At 28.1% G+C, this 18,698-nt stretch overlaps 4 protein-coding genes across 4 annotated transcripts; 2 read left to right on the forward strand and 2 right to left on the reverse strand.

Moving 5' to 3' along the window:
- Positions 1 to 2,634: 2,634 nt before the first annotated feature.
- LOC145764136 (tektin-1-like) lies at positions 2,635 to 6,899 on the forward strand. The gene is made up of 8 exons (XM_082575726.1): positions 2,635 to 2,865; positions 3,309 to 3,474; positions 3,880 to 4,008; positions 4,311 to 4,454; positions 4,796 to 5,018; positions 5,206 to 5,373; positions 5,825 to 5,935; positions 6,517 to 6,899. Exons 1-8 carry the CDS (start codon positions 2,676 to 2,678, stop codon positions 6,592 to 6,594), a joined length of 1,209 nt encoding a protein of 402 aa, XP_082431852.1. The 5' UTR covers positions 2,635 to 2,675; the 3' UTR covers positions 6,595 to 6,899.
- Positions 6,717 to 8,914, reverse strand: LOC145764137 (uracil-DNA glycosylase-like). The gene is made up of 6 exons (XM_082575727.1): positions 8,796 to 8,914; positions 8,547 to 8,648; positions 8,206 to 8,376; positions 7,955 to 8,066; positions 7,593 to 7,771; positions 6,717 to 7,299 (listed from the first exon to the last, which is right to left on the reverse strand). The coding sequence occupies exons 2-6, from the start codon at positions 8,604 to 8,606 to the stop codon at positions 7,159 to 7,161; spliced, it is 663 nt and encodes a 220-aa protein (XP_082431853.1). The 5' UTR covers positions 8,607 to 8,648; positions 8,796 to 8,914; the 3' UTR covers positions 6,717 to 7,158.
- Positions 8,915 to 9,241: 327 nt separating this feature from the next.
- On the reverse strand, positions 9,242 to 11,937 carry LOC145740688 (uracil-DNA glycosylase-like). Its single transcript, XM_082558517.1, has 7 exons — positions 11,730 to 11,937; positions 11,575 to 11,639; positions 11,406 to 11,499; positions 10,871 to 11,041; positions 10,658 to 10,769; positions 10,294 to 10,472; positions 9,242 to 10,134 (listed from the first exon to the last, which is right to left on the reverse strand). The coding sequence occupies exons 1-7, from the start codon at positions 11,817 to 11,819 to the stop codon at positions 9,994 to 9,996; spliced, it is 852 nt and encodes a 283-aa protein (XP_082414643.1). The 5' UTR covers positions 11,820 to 11,937; the 3' UTR covers positions 9,242 to 9,993.
- Positions 11,938 to 13,062: 1,125 nt separating this feature from the next.
- On the forward strand, positions 13,063 to 18,394 carry LOC145763456 (mitogen-activated protein kinase 1-like). The gene is made up of 7 exons (XM_082574901.1): positions 13,063 to 13,221; positions 13,598 to 13,783; positions 14,128 to 14,317; positions 15,620 to 15,851; positions 16,726 to 16,857; positions 17,204 to 17,394; positions 17,477 to 18,394. Exons 1-7 carry the CDS (start codon positions 13,115 to 13,117, stop codon positions 17,492 to 17,494), a joined length of 1,056 nt encoding a protein of 351 aa, XP_082431027.1. The 5' UTR covers positions 13,063 to 13,114; the 3' UTR covers positions 17,495 to 18,394.
- The last annotated feature ends 304 nt before the right edge of the window (positions 18,395 to 18,698 follow it).

Here is an 18,698-nt window from a genome sequence, read left to right on the forward strand (position 1 = left end):
AGTTAGACGCGCCTTACTATATTAGTATAGTAGTAATACACATATAGCGTGTGACAGACTAATTTCTAAATACACTTACTTTTTTTAATCCAGACTTTTTACGCGCGGTAAAAATGCTATTCTCATTTCGAAAACAGTTATCGCAGTCAAGTAAAAAAATAGTTTACATATTAATTGTCAGACACGTCTGATTGCGGGTTAAATTTGACTAATATGATAATGAATTTAATTTCATCATTGTTTGACCTTTTTTAATTCCGATAGGCTTATAATTCCAAATATACTAGTAGAATATAACTTACCAGTCTAGGCTGTTTAAGTTTCTATCAAAAGTATTTGATCATATAACTTAATAAAAATATGTATATAAGTCTAAAATACCTTATAGACCTGCGATTTACTTACTATATTGAAGTTAAAGCTACATTATTACAAGTTAACCCTTTAAACCTATAATAAAACTTGGCATTATACGAACTGCGCAGCCTACGCACGCCCTCTTAGTAAACAACGTTTACTAGTTAGTTTGCTCAACATAAACTTACGCTAAACGTAAGGCTCGACGTGCTTAATAATAGAAATATTTTCCACCCCAATACCGAATATGTCACGCAAAATTGCGCTTTTATATATGTTTAACGTGCCAAGATAAAAGGTTGGCAAATTAGGCAAAATTACTTAGCTGTGAAGGCTATAGCATGCTTAGTTTAACCTTTATCTTTGATACATTGTTCCATTGTTAAACTTTTTTCATTAGGTCTTTAATGATGTCATATTGGATTATTTTTTATTTGATAATTGCAATTAAAACGTGATAAACTTGTAAAAAATGCACGCCTTGCTAAATTTATAATTAATAGCTCTATTTAGGTCGCCCGGAAATTAGATTATTTTGTGTCCAAAAACTTAAATAGCCTTTAAAAAATGGCAAGTGTTTTAACCGGCCTAAAAGCGTCCTAAACTTCTTCCAAAATAACATTTAACTATTTTTAACATTCATTCTTATAGAACTTGCATTGAATACCAGATGAGTAATTAACGGGCCAACCATTTGTTACCCCAAAGTTAGTCACGATTGCGGAAAACAATTAGAACTGTAATTTATTAAATATATGTAAATTGTAAATTGATGACACCGCTAATACACACTTCCAATAAACCTAACGTTCGTTTTTGTATACAATATTAAACGGAGCATAACAAAATAAGTTATGCTTAAATCGTTTTAAAATGATTTATATATAGAGTGTGGGGCTCAGCTTTTCATTCTGTGCTGACATTTTAATATCAAAACACGTAGAAAGTTAGGCTTAAAAAAACAATTATGTATTTTTTTATATCTTACTTAGTGTTTTCTTTATTTAATTTTTTTCAACTTTAATTGTAAATTTAGTTTGAAATTAAAGATTAACGTTTTACTTTTAAATTTTGTTTATTTGTCTTTTGTAAGATCAAAATTTTATAAAGTGTTTAAAAACTAGTTTTTTTTTTGTTTATTACAGTTTAGTATAAGCAAAAAATTTATATTTAATTTAATAATAAGTTATATATATTATATATTAATTTACTTAGCTAATATACTTAAAGAATTAAACGGTATTAAAACATAGTTTATATAATAAATAAATCTAGTTAAATATGTTTTTTTAAATATTTTCTAACAAAAAATAAATGAAATATGTAAGCACAAAAATAACATACGAAAAAATTATACGCCCGATTGCCTTTAAAGTTGTTAAGCTACGGTCGCATAGCAACGCGTCTCAATAGAATAAGCTTTCTTTAAAGTTTTTTAAGGTTGTAAAGTGTGCTACTCGATACTCTACAAAAGAAACTGGGCGTAAGGGTAAGATTGATCGACAATTTTAAAGTCTTTTGTTTTTGAATTTAAACGCACAGTTAACACATTAACATTCTGCTTTAAATTTAGGGTTTAATTAGACAAATGTTATTAAACTATCAAAAAAGGCAATTTTTTCTCCTATGCTATAATTTTTTTGGTAACTTCGAAGCAAATGCGGTTATCAATTTTACCAATAAGACTAATATAAGTATAATACTGTCTGCAATTAGCCAGAGTTTGTGTTTATCTGTCATTATATAGAATTGTAGTTTTAAATATAAATAAAGCAGGTAAAGTCAAAAATGTGTTTGCAAATTCAACCAATATTAGTTAAGAGGGTTTGTAAAATGTGTTAAATATAATTTATTGTGCAAGGTGTATTAAAAGCAAATAACTAACAGACCAATGCTTTAATCAAATTTAAACTAGTATTTACTCAAGTCAAATAACATAGTTTGCCACACTACAGTTTACCGGCAGCGTGGTGTAGTGGTAAGAACACTTGCCACACCGCACATGAGGTTGTGGGTTCAATTCCGACTGATCCCTTGCTGTAGAGTCATTGACTAAGGCGCTATAAACGATATGAACTTCTGCTAAGCCAGCACTTAATCAGCAGTATAATTATCAAGAAATTATAATTTATAATATCCAAAACTGCCACAGGCAACTCAAGACTGGGTCGGAGTAACTGATGTTACTCTATGTTCAAGTCGCGCATTCGACTTTCCAACATTGGATAAAGATATACAAAAAAAGAAGATTAAGCATGTTTATTTTTATTTAGATATCAGTTGAAATAAATTATTTAATATTTTGTAAAAGTGGAAAAATGGCAAGACTTGTACAGGCCCCGCCTAAATTTACACCCCCAGAATGGCACACTTCCAACTTTATTAAATATGATAACGCTGAGAAGCAACGTTCAAGGTCGGAAAGGTTAATTGATGAAAGTTGTCGTTTGATTGAAGAAGTGGAGAAGACAACACGAAGAAGCCAGCGTGATGTTAACAAGAAAATAAGTGAGTAAAAACTTGCAGTTGCAAATAACAAAATATGAAATATAAAAAGACAAACATGTTCAAGTAATAAAAGAAACTCTATAAATGTTTTTCTTTGGGCATTTTTTGAAAAAAGTTATTTTTGAAATCCTACAGTGTACATATTTTCAAATATTAGGAATTTTACTTAAAATTTACAACAGTTTATTTACATTTATTTATTCTTAATGTCTAGTCAACTTCACGACTTAAACAAAAAGTAACATTAGTTACCTTGACCCATTGACTGTTCTAAGATATTGTACATAATAATTGCCTGGTAGTTAAACTGCTTATTAAGTGTTGGCTCAGCAGAAGTTTTTACTGTTTAAAGCACCTTATTTAAGGATGCTAGAGCATGAGAGCAGTGGGGATATTATATATACAAACATTCTTTCATTAAAATATGTTATGTTGTCTGATAGATCAAAGAATAGAGGACATTAACTTCTGGAAATCTGAATTGGAATTAAAGTTAACTGAATTGACAACTGAGAACGACACTTTACTAAATTATAAAACAAGACTGGAGAAGGCCTTGGCTGCTTGTGACGAACCACTGGATATTTCTCAATCATGTTTGTTAAGCAGGTAAATAAATAAGATTGAAGATTTCTTAGACAAACAACTTTCTGCAAAAAAATTAATAACTGTTTTTTATATTTATTTTTTGGTTAGGATATGCGCACATTTATAAATATTTTTTTGTATATATCTTGAGCGACCTTAACTTAAAGTAACAACAGTTACTCAGACTCAGTCTTAAGTTGCCTGTGGCAGTTTGGAATATTATAGATTATAATTGTTCAATAATTATGCTGCCAATTGAGTGCTGGCAGGGGTTCATACAGTTTATAGCGCCTTACTAAGGGCACTACGGCATGAGATTACTGAGGACTGAACCCAAGGCTCATGTAGTGTAGGAAGTGTTCTGACCACTACACCATGCTGCCAGTTCTAATTGATATGATAAATTTAATTACTTTAAATGCACAGGGAAGACAGAGTGTCTATTGATCTAGTTCATGACAATGTTGAGAAGGAGTTGTTAAAAGAAGTGGAAGTGGTTATGGGAGTACAGGCTCTTTTAAAGAGAACTTTGGAACAAACAGTTGAACAAATCAGGTACAAATGCTTTGCTGCGTAAGTTAAGGTTTTAATTATGTGGTGATCTAATATCTAGAAAAAAGTAACAGTAAAATATAAGTGTAAGACTCTTACCTTTGCAAAATTATTTTTGTTGTATTAGCCTTATAAAAACTGTGTTTTTGGAAAATTTCTACGAACAAATTCCTTGTAGTTTAACTTATATAGTTATAGTCCATTAACTCATAATTTACTAAACTTTAAAACCATTTTCCCATTGGGTTACTTTGCATTAGGTTACCCAATTGAATAAAGTTAATTACCCTGTTTATTTTTGTTAGGTTAAATCGATCAGCCAAATACTACCTTGAGAAGGACCTGAAAGACAAGGCAACAGCTCAGAGCATTGATACCTTTTGTTCAGAGCTTCATAACAACAGCCATGGGATTGGATTTCAAAGGAATGTTGTCACAATTGAACCAAAGTAATTTGAAAGATAAACAATTCGTTTGACTTAATTTTGGTTTTAAGATTTTTAACATTAATCTTGTAAAAAAAATTTATATTATTGGTATTTATTTTGTTAGTTATTATTTCTGAATTAGGCTCACTTAAAAAAATGTTGATTTCGGCCTAAACTAATTTCCATTCTGTTACATAACTAAACTTAGGCCCGAATTTAATGTTATTAAAATACAAAAAAAAAAACATTACTACAATAACTACATTAATATATTTTGTACCTGAAATAAATCAGTCATCACTTAAATATATACCTCAACATTCAATGTTATTAAAATAAATGGTATTTAATATTTATTTAAGTTCAGTGACACCTATTGATTGGCAAGCATTCAGCAATGCCAACATTGACAAGGCTGAAAGGGAAAGAAACAATTCAGTTGCCCTTCGAGCCGGAATTGATGGTATACTAAAGCAGACAGCTGATGATATGACAACACAATGTGATGCTGTTAACCTTGCTTTTAGAGAAAGAGTTGCCGAGACTAAGAAGGCTAAAAATAAACTGGAACAGCATCTTGATAAGGTAGGGAAATGATTTTAAAAATTGATTCTTTTTAAAAGTCCAAATTTTAACAAAATTTTAAACCTTTTCACACTGATCTAAAAATTGATAAAAACTTCATTTTTCTGGAAACTGAATTTTAAATCAAACCACCAATATGGATGAATATTATTTTAACAATGATGAAACAGTTAAAATTTTTGTTAAGGTGCTGGTGGAAATTAGCACCCAAGAAAAGAACATCATTGAACTGAACAAGGCAATAGCTGATAAGAATGGACCAATGATGGTATCACAGAGTAGACTGGGAGAAAGAACAATGAGGCCAAATGTTGAACTCTGCAGAGACCCTGTCCAATATAGATTAATAGAAGAGGTAAACAGACTTACAATTTTAACAGAATTATATGTATTTTTTCCATTTTTTTATCCCCAATGTGGGAAAATTTACTTCACGACCTAAACATAGAGCTGCATCAGTTGTCCAGACCCTGTTTATAGTTGCCTTTGGCAGTTTGGGATATTATAATTATAATTGATCGATGCTAGCTGAGCAGAAGTTTGTGCCATTTATAGTGCCTTACTCAAGAGTGCTACAACGTGAGAACAGTGGGGATCAAACCATGGACCTAATGTAGTGAAGCCAAGTGTTCTTACCACTACACCATGCTGTTGGCGAGATTCTTAAAGAATAAAATAAATTAATTATGTTCCAAAATTAAATTTTTGCTATTTGTAATGGATAATTTTATGTATTAACTTTAAACTAATTGACATTTCAGAAGATTTTTCTAAGTCAAATATTTACTCTAACATTTATTTAACAGGTTAATGAGATTCAGAGAAGTATTAATCACTTGGCAAGTACATTAGCTCAAGCTGAAGCTGAACTTAAAGGACTGACCAGAAACCAACTTTTGTTGGAGCAAGATATTCAGGTATGTTTATTGTGTGTAAATTGTAATGATTTATTCTTTTAATAATACTAGCTAAAATTTAAGCAATTATGACAACCTTATTAAAGAACCTGCAGCATGGTGTAGTGGTAAGAACTTTTTCTACCCCACACATGGGGTTGTGGGTTTAATCCCCATTACATGCTGTAGCGCCCTTGATTAACGCCCTATAAATAGTATGAACTCCTGCTGAGCCAGCACTAAATCAGCAGCATAATTATTGGTCAATTATAATCTATGATAACCCAAACTCTCTATGTTACGCTATGTTTAAGTTGTTTATGTTTAAGTAACCAAGTTTGTTATGTTTAAGTAACCAAGTTTGTTATATTTCATTTTACTTTTCGAATTTGAAATACAGCTTTAAATGTAAAAAATGTACCTTGTCATTCTAGTAAATCTTAAATTTATACCGGTTAAAACTATTATTAATATTTTACTTTTTTTTTCTTAGTCGTTATAACAAATTATCCAATCATTTTAATAAAAACAACTAACTTGCTAATTAATTTGGGTATATAACTTATTAAGTTATAGTGAATATATATATTACTTTTATTCAGGTCAAATCTAACTCCCTGTTTATTGACGAAGTCCAATGCATGCGAATCCGTGAAGCAATCTCCATTAATTACTTTTAAATATTTGATTACTTAAACAATTGTATTTAATTATCATTAAATAATAAATATTACAGTATATATTATTAATATTACTTCAAGTTTTGTTTATTTTCTTGAAGAATGCCTTTTGCCTTCAAAAAGATTAATAACTACTATTTGTTTGTAACTGTATAGGCACTTGTGTTTTTTTATAATTTCATCTGGCTTTTGTAAATATATTGTAGTGTTTATTGTAAGCCATGCCACTGTCAGTATGTAATGTTTTTATGTAGCACTAATTAGTCAACAATGCTTAAATACAGTTCCAATCTTTAAAAAAGCATAACATGTTTAAAGCACAGGAATGTCAATAATCTACACCCAAAAATGCAAAAAAAGGTAATATAAAGACCTATAGTTTAAATGTAAGGTATTTTAAATCAACAAATTTGGTCAAGTTCACTCAACTCATGGTTAAATAATTACAGTAAGAAAATTAGAATATTGAAATCTATATGCTATTAAAACTTTTTTTTGTTTAAATCTGTAAAATCAGTGCGATAAAAGCAACTACAAATATAAAATCTACAGTTAATAAAAAGATTATTTAGGAAGCTTCCAGATGATGGGTTCCTTGCCTTGTTTCTCAAGATATTCGTTTGCTTTAGAAAAATGTTTGCAGCCTAAAAATCCTTGCTTAACAGAATATGGAGATGGGTGGGATGTTATGAGGACATGATGTTTCTTGTAAGCATGAAAACAATTATTTTGTTAGCTTATATCAAGAAATTGGTTAAGTTTTATATTGGGCCTGTCAGTTTTAATATCATTGACTTGTGATATTACTGGATTAATAATCTGCTATGTTGTTACTAACAGTAATTGCTCAGTTATGTACTATATTATTATCACCTTACTAAAATGTGGTAAACATCTAATCAAGGACCTTACATGGTTTTACCGAATGCCTTTACAATTTTACAACTTTAATAGTTAGTTTTTTATACCGTAACGATTTATATCCCAAAGTAGCTTACTTTGTCTATATTTTTCCCCTTCTTTTCAGCATATTTGCCCCAAAGCATAAAAACAACTTCTGTCAAGTTTTCACTGAGCCATGTTATTACAGCATCTGTAAATATCTCCCAACCTTTATTCTTATGCGAATTTGGTTCAGAATCTCTAACTGTTAGTACAGCATTAAGCAACAAAACTCCTAAAATAAAACAAAAGATTAAAACCAACATGTAAGTATATTACAGTAAAATATATATTAGTTTTAGAATATGTGCAGTTATAAACAAAATATGTGCAGTTATAAACATAGATAAATCTAACAAAATTTTATGGCGAGTTATGCAAATATTAACTAGGTTGCATATACAACATATTATTTAACCTTGTTCGGCCCAAGCAGATAAGTCACCGTGATCTGGGATTCCAAATCCCTCAATATCATCTTTTAATTCTTTGTAAATATTAACTAAACTGTGAGGTAGTTTTACACCTTTCTATTTAACACAAATAAACTTTAATTTTATTTTTAGTGAATATTATTTAAAAATATTGTTAATATTAAACTTATTATTAGTTTTTTTAACAAAACATTAAAAATATACAATTTATGTAGAAATGTATTCAAATACAAACCTTTACACTAAAACAAAGACCATTTGCTAGCCCTTGGCGGTGGTAGGGATCTTGGCCAAGAATTACAACTTTAATGTCAGAAATATCACAATAATGGCTCCAGGAAAAAACCTGGTCTTCTGGTGGATATATTGTGCATGATTCTCTTTCCTTTTCAACAAATTCTTGCAGCTAAAATTTATCACAAAAAGTATAAAAACAAAGTACCATCACATATTTAGAAATTTAAGTGTATACTATTAGTTCAAAAATAATGTAAACTGTCACAGACAATTTTAAAATAAATAAAGTTTAACATTTCAACATCGTTTAGCAAATTTAAATCGAAACATATTTTATACTTTTTGAAAATAGGGTTTCGAAAATTCATTGTTTAAAGCTAACCTCCAAGATTCTTTCATCGTATTATGTTTTTTAAGTTAAAAAATTTTCAGTTAAGTTCACTAAATAAATAAATTCTGTTAAACATATGTTAATTCATTTTTTAATATTTGTGCTCAAGGTGGGTAAGGTTCTCCATTGTAAGGCAAATTTAAACAAAATATATCTCATATTAGTAACAAACTAAGTTTTGTAAATAACATCATCACCTTTAGTTAGAGTTTGCCCAATATAACAATATTTATTTTTGTTAAATCTAACTCCTTGTATGTCAACGAAGTTTAATGCATGCAAGTCTATACACAAATCTAAATTGATTACTTTAAAGTTAATTACCCTTTTTTCGTTTAATTTTTTAAAAATCCTTTGCCTGTGAAAAGATTATTTACTATTATTAGCTTGTAACTGTATACCAGTAAATAGGGACTTTTGTTTTTTTATCATTTCATCTGGCTTTTGTGAATGTATTGTTATGTTTATTGTAAGCCTTCCCACTGTCACTGTGTGATGTTTCCATGTAGCACTAATTAGTCAACAATGCTTAAATACAGTTTGCATCTTCAAATAAGCATGATATTTAAAATAAGCAACATTAATAATATAAATTTTTAACTTCTAAAGAAAGTCCTAAAATAAAGGCAATTTTTTAACAAAATTTGGTCATTTTTATTTAACGAATATGATTTGAAAAATTTTGGTAAAACTTCAGCACATATGATTTACAAATTTATAGGGGGCAGTTTGTAGCTTTAAAAGGTATAAAAAATCAGTTTGGATATGAAAATAAGAAGATTTTTATCAATTATAAAGAACTAAAAACAAAACACTTATTTACAAAGAAAAATATTTACAATATATACATCAACGATGTTAGCAGCACGTTGCAAAATTATCATTACGGCAGTTCAGCAGAACAAAACCTTTACACAGAAAAAGGATATGTACATCTATATACAAAATGGGCCAAAGCCAATGTAAGATTAGTAGCATCAATTTTTAAACAAGTGTGTGTTAGTAGCTAGTGAGTTAGTAAAAAAGTTAGATTTACAAATTGTATAATTAAAATGCAGTAATGACTTTTATGTTCTACAATTAATGGCAGTTATTTAGTTTTTTAAATGATTAATTATACATAGGCAAAATGTCTACATGTCATAGATAAAGACTACTTAAAACAAATATGATTGAATAACAATGGCTAATACAGTATTTGTAAAAAAAATTATTATAGTATTGACCAAACCGTATTTATAGGTTTTTAGTCCGGAAATTAAAATAAGCTTTTTACATAATTACATCCTAATTTTATTTTGATATTGATTTACCTTTTATGTGTCAGTTTTCAAAAATATCTTTTACTTTAATTTTTAAAAATAAGTGAAAATTTTTGGTTAATGTAAAGGATATTTAAGTGATCTTCCAATCAATAGGTTCCTTGTTTTGTTCCTCAAGATATTTGTTCGCTTTAGAGAAATGTTTGCAGCCTAAGAATCCCCGATAAACAGATAATGGAGATGGGTGTACTGATTTAAGGACAAGATGTTCTTTCTGTACATAAAAATAAAAAAAAAGTTACTTTTAATAGAGAATTACATAAATACAGTAGGTAACAACCTAGGACTTTGTATGATGAGGCCCAGGGTCTTAATCAATATTAGAATAATATTATTTGTTACACAAATAACTTAAAATCACAAAGTAACTTACAGTGTTAATTTTTGCCCCCTTTTTATGGGCATAACTGCCCCAAAGCATAAACACAACTCCTTTTAGGTTTTTATTGAGCCAGGCAATCACTGCATCAGTAAATTTCTCCCAACCTTTATCCTTATGAGAATTTGCTTTGGATTCTCTTACAGTTAGTACAGCATTTAGCAACAGAACTCCTGTATTTAACATTAGAAAAAAATTCAGACAAATACGCATATACCATCATAGTAACACATAAATATATAAAACTAGCAAATATAGTTCCCAAAATTCAATTTCAACACTAGTTAAGAGGTAATTATGCCAATGATACCCAAGATTTACTTATATATCTACAAGGATAAGAAACACATTAGTTAACCTTGTTTGGCCCAAGCAGATAAGTCACCATGTTCAGGAATTTCAAATCCCTCAATATCATCCTTTAATTCTTTGAAAATATTAACTAAACTTGGTGGTGGTTTTACACCTTTCTATTTAACACAAAATAACAGACATTTTATTATTAACAGAGAGTAAACATGTAAAAAAATTTAGTTTTTTTTTCCAGGAAAAAAATTTTACAAAAATTAACCTGTACACTAAAACAAAGACCATGAGCCTGTCCTTGACCGTGGTAGGGATCTTGTCCAAGAATTACAACTTTAATTTTAGAAATATCACAATAATGACTCCAGGAATAAACTTGATTTACTGGTGGATATATTGTGCATGATTTTCTTTCATTTGTCACAAATTCTTTAAGCTAAAATTGAACATTTATTAAAAAATTATTACAAATACTGGCAGCGTGGTGTAGTGATTACTATACTTGACTTTACTAATGTGGTTTTGGGTTCAATCCCCACTGCTTTGATGCTGTAGCGCACTCGAATAAGCTATAAATGGTATTCTGCTAAGCCAAAACTAAATCAGTATTGTAATTATTGAGCAATTATAATCCTTAATATCTCAAACTGCAAAAGGCAGCTCGGGACTGGGACAGAGTAACTGATGTTACCCTATTTTTAGGTCATAAAGTCGACCTTTCTACATCAAGGATAAATAAATGTGTAAAAAAATATGCTAAATCTTTTTTTGCTTATCCAAAAAAAATACAACATAAATACCTTGATAAAATATGGTTTTGAAATTTCCAGGTGCAATGCTAACCTCCAAGATTCTTCCAACGATTTCCCCTTATTTGGAGCATTTTCTTGATCACTTTTGTTAAAAAAAATAATTTTAGATCAATCACATGACGAAAAATATTTACAAACAGTTAAAATTTAATTTTACCTGGTAAATTTTAGTACATTTTGGCCTTTCGATATTTTTGCCTTTGGAGAATGTGGTTCTTCATTCTAAATAAATGTTACACCACGAATTTAAATATAAACTGATAACTTAATTGGATTGCAACAGTCAATTATGTTTTTAAAATAATAACTTACATTTGAACGCTTCCTGTTGTTAGACGTTAGGACTTTTGGAGAAAAAAATGAAGAAATTGATTTTTGTTTGGCGTTTTTGCAGTCCGACATTTTTGTTTTTGAAGATTAACCGCGATTCATATTATTTAAGGTTTGCTAGAGCTATATTATTTATGAAATCCAGTCGTAACGTTAACGTGCTTTCATTATTCCATCACATTTCGTTGACAAAAAGTGATTCAAACGCGGGGATAAACTAACAAAAAATTTGAACTTTTATTTGTTTTACAGATTTTAATAAAAAAAACTAGAAAATATAACGTAAAAAATGTATATAATTAAATAATAAAATGTTAACAGGTTTATTTCAAATATTTGTGTAAGGTTATTGAAAAATCTGGAAAAAATGGAAATTTTTTTTCTCTTTCCTCCGGTTATGACTGACGTCATTATTCGATTGTAAATTTTTCGTTTAACCTTATTAACAAAACGATATTTCTTTTACAAAATGGCATATAATTACACTGACAAAATCACCATAAAACGTTATTTTTCTACTTTAAAACCCTCTTAAAGCAGAATTAAAGTGTGAAACCATGTATGAAATAATCTACCCTCCGGTTCGCCCCGTTACCGCCTTTGTGGTGAATCAAAAGTCCTTTATAAGTTTAAAGTTTTGCTGAATAGTTAAAGCAGTTCTGAATTAGAACAGACATATAAACAATTTAATTTTGTATTAGGCTATGGGTTAATTGTTATTTCGAAGGGTTATATTAGTTTAAAATGTCTGCATGTGATATATATAATTTACGGAAATAACTCATATAAATCGCTTTAGACTGTTAGACAGTTGCGCTAACGTACGGAGATAGATTCAGAAATGTTACAATTTTGCTAGTTTATAAACTTTAGTTTTAATACAAATTGATTTCCCCGTTTGTAAGTCAAAAATAATATACAATGCACTATAACTGGTGCATTCAATTTTGCAACCAAGTTTATAATACAAGTACAATTTTAAATCTAAAATTTAATTTTATATGTAAAATAAGTTGTTGTAAAAATTTTAGTTCTGCATTATCAGATGACTATTTCCATCAAAAAGCATTAAAATTGTTTTTACAAGTTTGAATCATTAACCAATGTGATTATACATTTGTTTTTTGCAATATAGATTTATGATTCATGAAAAGGGACTATACAATATACAAAGAAGTCAATAATATAGAACTCAATTCAATAGACTGCTAGAATGACATTTAAACAATTAAAACGTCTTGTGGTATTAAAACTAATTGATTAAATATTTAAATGCAACAAATAAAGTATTTTTTATTTTTTAAATGTTAGCTGTATTTTTTGTTAAAAATAAAAAAGTTGAAAGATTTTTGTTGTTGAATGTTCTGATGGCAAATAAAGGACTATCTGAGATGATTAAGGGTCAAGAATTCAATGTTGCACCGAGATATGCTAACTTAAATTACATTGGTGAAGGGGCCTATGGAATGGTTGTGTAAGTTCTTAGGATTTTATACTCATTTTTTCTTGCAACAGCTCTCCATGCTTTAAATTTAATGATATTAAAAAGTTAATGCTAAATCAAGTTAAAAGTTAACATTTTATTTTAATAATTATATATTTAAAACATGTCAAAATTTATTAGTTGAAATTTTTAACAATCTTTTGAAGTTTATAGATATGACTTGATCTATTTAATAATTTTGTTAATTAAATATCTTTATTGAATGTATTCTATTAATTTATGCAGAATTGTAGTGTGTATTTTCCTTTTATTAGCTTATTTAATTATTTATGACATTATTGCCATTATCATAAACCATTATGTACTTAATATTCAGTTCTTTTAAACATATTTTGTGGTGATATAGGTCTGCTGATGACCAATACAAACCAGGTAAAAAAGTTGCAATCAAGAAAATCAGTCCATTCGAACACCAAACATATTGCCAGCGCACTCTACGTGAAATTAAGATTCTAGTGAGCTTCAACCATGAGAATATTATCTCAATCAAGGATATTATACGAGCTCCAACCATTGAGGCCATGAAAGATGTGTATCCTTTTTAATATTAAAATGTTATGGGAAATTTGTTTATGTTTAACTAGTAAAAAATTATGTTTTTAACTTTTGTAAGCAAATAACCAAAACAAAATTTAAATAGTAAAAGTATACACCAACTATTTACATTCACAGTTTTTTTGCTTTGTGGAAAAAGGTGTTATTTTAAAATTAATAGAATTATTAATCGAATCTTTTAAATCAAGGTTTTAAAAAATTCAAAGACTGTAGAGGTGCTCTGTAAATAAATATATGATTTTTACCTTATCGGTAGTAAAAGTTAACAATATTTAAATAATTTTACTGATTTTTTCTTAACCAATACATACCCAAAAACAGTTACATTGTCCAAGATTTGATGGAAACGGATTTGTACAAGTTGTTGAAAACCCAACATATCAGTAACGACCATATCTGCTATTTTCTTTACCAAATCCTTAGAGGCCTCAAATACATTCATTCAGCAAATGTAATTCACAGAGATTTAAAGCCCAGCAATTTGCTACTAAACACCACTTGCGATTTAAAGGTATTGCCTAGTTTAAAATAAAGGAAGTACTAGTGTACAAAAAAAATTGAAAAATTGAAAAAAAAGTTTTAAATATACCTAATTTTTTTTTATTGATGAGGCCTAAGTAATTTTTAGTTATAGGCTATTCAAGTAATTTAGAATAGTACAAAAATATTTCAAGTACCACTTAAAAATTAAAATAAGTTTTTCGGTTTTGGCTATGAAGTTATTTAGAATCAGTTTAATACTACCAAAATATATATGGTTTATTGAATTTAAATTTGGTTTATCTAAAATAATTGATTTCAATAATAATATGGTATTGGCTAAAACTATTTAAATGATCTTATAACAAAAATCTTACTTAATTAATTTGTGTTTTTACAACACAGTTTATATTAAGTTTGTTAGTTTTATTAATTGTGTTTTTATCAGCAGTAGGTTACTCTTAAATCATTAAACATGTTTAACTTAGTTAATCATTAATTTCAAAACCAAAATTTTATTACTAACAGAGACCCTACACATATAAAACAAATGCAATATTACGCTATATTTTTTTTTTCTTAAAGAAAAGTTAATCTTTCAAATAATACAGACACACTAACTTTTTTTTTAATTGCTTCAATATTTTTTTATTAATATATTTATCACATTTTTTTTGTAAGTACGAAAAAAAAAAATTTTTTCTGTAATTTATTATTACCTAATGCGGACACTTTTTAACGAACATAATTTTTTTATTAAATATAAAACAACTATTACGATTTTATTTAATTTATTTATCATTTTTCAGTATATATATATATTTTTTAATATTAAAACAAGTTAATTTATTATCAAACAAACTTTAATACTGCTCAAGGCTACAATGATAAATAAGTTTTAGATTAAATTTGTACATGTAGAATTATAATACAACTTTGTATTATGGTACTTTGTCAAAAATTTAACATTTCTATAGTTTTATTTAAGATATAAATATACCGTAACATATGTAGTTATTACATCTTTATGTAGTTTATCTATTATTAAGTATCCATAAAAATGGATTTATTTTTATGTGGTCTTACCTTTTAATATTACTTAACCGCATATTAAAATCATGCGTAAAGCTTTTGAATTATTTATATATAAATCCATTAATAGCAATCAGATATATATTAGGAACCATAATCTATCTTACTGTGACCCACATATTGTGAAATACTACCATAAATAAAAATAGAATTATTTAAGATACAAAAATACAATAATTATCTTTTTAAGTGGAACCAATTATTGTTTACACTAAAAAAATTAAAATTTTTTTTTTTATAGATTTGTGATTTTGGTCTGGCTCGAGTTGCAGACCCTGAGCATGATCACACTGGATTTTTGACCGAATATGTGGCCACAAGGTGGTATCGTGCGCCCGAGATCATGCTTAACTCGAAGGGGTACACAAAGTCAATTGATATTTGGTCGGTGGGGTGTATTTTGGCTGAGATGTTGAACAACAGACCAATTTTTCCTGGCAAACATTACTTGGATCAGTTGAATTTGATTCTAGGTAAGTTGTGTATAAATATTTATTTTTTAACCTAAATTAATATTTTTGTGCATAATAAAAGTCATTTAAGTCAACTGTAGTAAATTTAAAGGTGTGTAAATAGGTTCAAAATTAGGTAGAAATTAAAGTTACTATACTAAAAAAAAAATATATATGGACTATATATAATTAAAAATATATAAATAAACCAAAATGTATGATATATCGTTTTTAATTTAAAAAAACAATATGGTAACGAATTATTACACATTATAAAAAAACTTAATTTTATGGCAATGTTTATAGAATATTGTTTTAACGCTGTTATACTAAAACAATAACAAAGCCACTAGTTTTATTATTTAGCATAAATTATTTGTTGTTACATGACAATAACATGATTATAAATGACTTTAACAAAGTATTATAAACTATCCTTCTGCCTGTAAACAATGGATCGTTATGGGGTTATAGTAATTGTTTTAACTTTACTGTTAACCAGTTAATTTTTTTTATTTAAAATTTTTTTTTATCTTTTTACCTGCACTTAAAAAAAATGTAATTTATAATGTTCTATTATTTCAAACAATTAAAATTTCATCAATTTGTTTTAAACTAAAAGCCTAGAATTTTAACCATAAAAAAGTTATTAAGCATCGATAACGCATTTTTAAAATTTGCCCCTCATTATTTTACCCAGTGAACTTTGAACGAGCGTTTTCAAATCAATAACACTAATCCAAAGTATGTTCATTTTATTAGGAAACCCATTTTAGCAGTCATGGGTTTACTTCCAAAATTAGGCAACATCCAGATTGTACTTACTTCAATAGAAAATAGTCCTACTATTAGACATATAGCTTCTCGATCTTAAAAGCAAAGTTTTTTTTTTTAGGTATTCTTGGCTCTCCATCTCAAGAGGATTTAAGTTGTATAATAAATGAGAAGGCACGAGCCTACCTTATGTCCCTGCCACATAAAGTTTCTATGCCATGGAGTAAACTGTTCCCCAAAGCAGATCCAAAAGGTAAGTTGTAATGTAATATTTAAACGAGAAAACTAGGAACCAAAACATTGCTAACATTGAGCTTTATGTAGCAACTGTCATTTAACGACAATTATTTATCCTTTAGAATTGACTTAAAATTTTTAAAGAAAATTACTATCAAGTCACATTTCTAAACGGGTTTAAACTTTTACAGAATAAATGTTTTGGCGATTTTTTTATAGAACAAACACTTTAAATTGCTTAAATAACTGCCTTAGAAAATTATAGTTCCAAACTAAATTTCTGTCATTTTTAATGACCTTTCTTGTAAACTTTACCAAAATAATTAAAACTTAAAATCAAAAATTTGATTTTTTTTTTTTAGCGATTGATTTACTCAACAAGATGTTGACATTCAACCCAGCTAGGAGGATCACAGTGGAACAAGCACTTGCTCATCCCTACTTGGATCAATATTACGATCCCGCTGATGAACCTGTTGCTGAGCAACCATTCACCTTCCAAGAGGAGTTCGATGATCTTCCAAAAGATAAACTCAAGGACCTGATCTTCCATGTAAGTTTTAAATTTTTTTGATCCGATTAATTTTGGTAAAAAAATTATTTTTAATATTTTGTAATTTTTAAATCATTTTTAGGTCACGATTAAGAACTAAAAAGCCAACCTTACAAATTCGAAGATCACTTTCTATAAACAAAATAACAAGAAAAAAAATGTGCTTTTTATTTTCTTGAAAGCCCGCTTAATAACTGAATATATATTACCTTGGCATTTTTTGTTAATTTTGCACACCAATTTTTGTGTTCAAATATTCGGTTGTTTGCATTGTGAAAAAGTTTTTTTTTGGTTTCAAAGGTGGCACGAAAAATGCTTTGGTTTATTCTAAATGTTAACAAAATAATCTGTTACTTTCTCTATTTTGTTGTTAATAAGAAAAGATATGTCGCACTTTTTTTATATCCTTGTTTTTTCGTTCCAAAAAGACCGTTTATGTTAAAAGTATCATGTTTAATAAATTTAACTTACCAGGTTATTAAACTTGATTGTTATAATAAAATGTATGCCTATTTGCTCCAAATAACGCCAATATTATGCTCATTTCGCGAATTAACTTAAAATTATGTGAAAACTTTAATTTTTTTTGAAAATCAATTGCTTGTATATATATTCCTCGTACAGTTTTTGTTTAATGAGTACAATTCTTTCTACATACCCTTATATTATTAACTGCTTAACACCCTTTATGTATTTGTGTAGCTCATCTAATATTTTAGATGTTGTGTAATTTTTTCTAAACTTTATTTGCGTAATAAGTTCTCACTGCTTACAGTTTTGGTTATTTTTCTGCCCAATAATCAACAAAACGGTGTAAATTGCACTTCAAAGTATTATCACAAAGTTCATGATATGTTCAAAGCAAATTTAATCATTTGTATTTGACAGCTCGATTTTCTAGTCTGTGCAAAATACTTTGTAATTATTTATGTTTGTTTGTCTTTTTGTTAAATGGATTCTAATTTACCACTGGATTTTTGTTAATTAGTTTTTTTTTTGTGGGCTTATTGTAATTTGCAGTGTAATCAACTTAAGATGGAGAACACTGAATAAAATCAATCTTAAAATGATTTTCTTTTGTAATATTTATCCTCAATGTTGAAGGGTGAACTTCACAACCTAAACATAGAGCAACATCAGTTACCCTGACCCAGTCTAAAGTTACTTTTGGCAGTTTGGGATATTATTGATTTTTAATGCCAGATAAACATAGGCTGCTGATTAAGTATTTTTTATTTTCCTTTGTATTAAAATTTAAATAAGGAAGTGCCTTCAGAAATTATTTTTTAAAAAGTATAGACTGT

Source organism: Corella eumyota, chromosome 1, assembly GCF_963082875.1.
Source record: "Corella eumyota chromosome 1, kaCorEumy4.1, whole genome shotgun sequence".
NCBI classification, from domain to species: Eukaryota; Metazoa; Chordata; class Ascidiacea; order Phlebobranchia; family Corellidae; genus Corella; species Corella eumyota.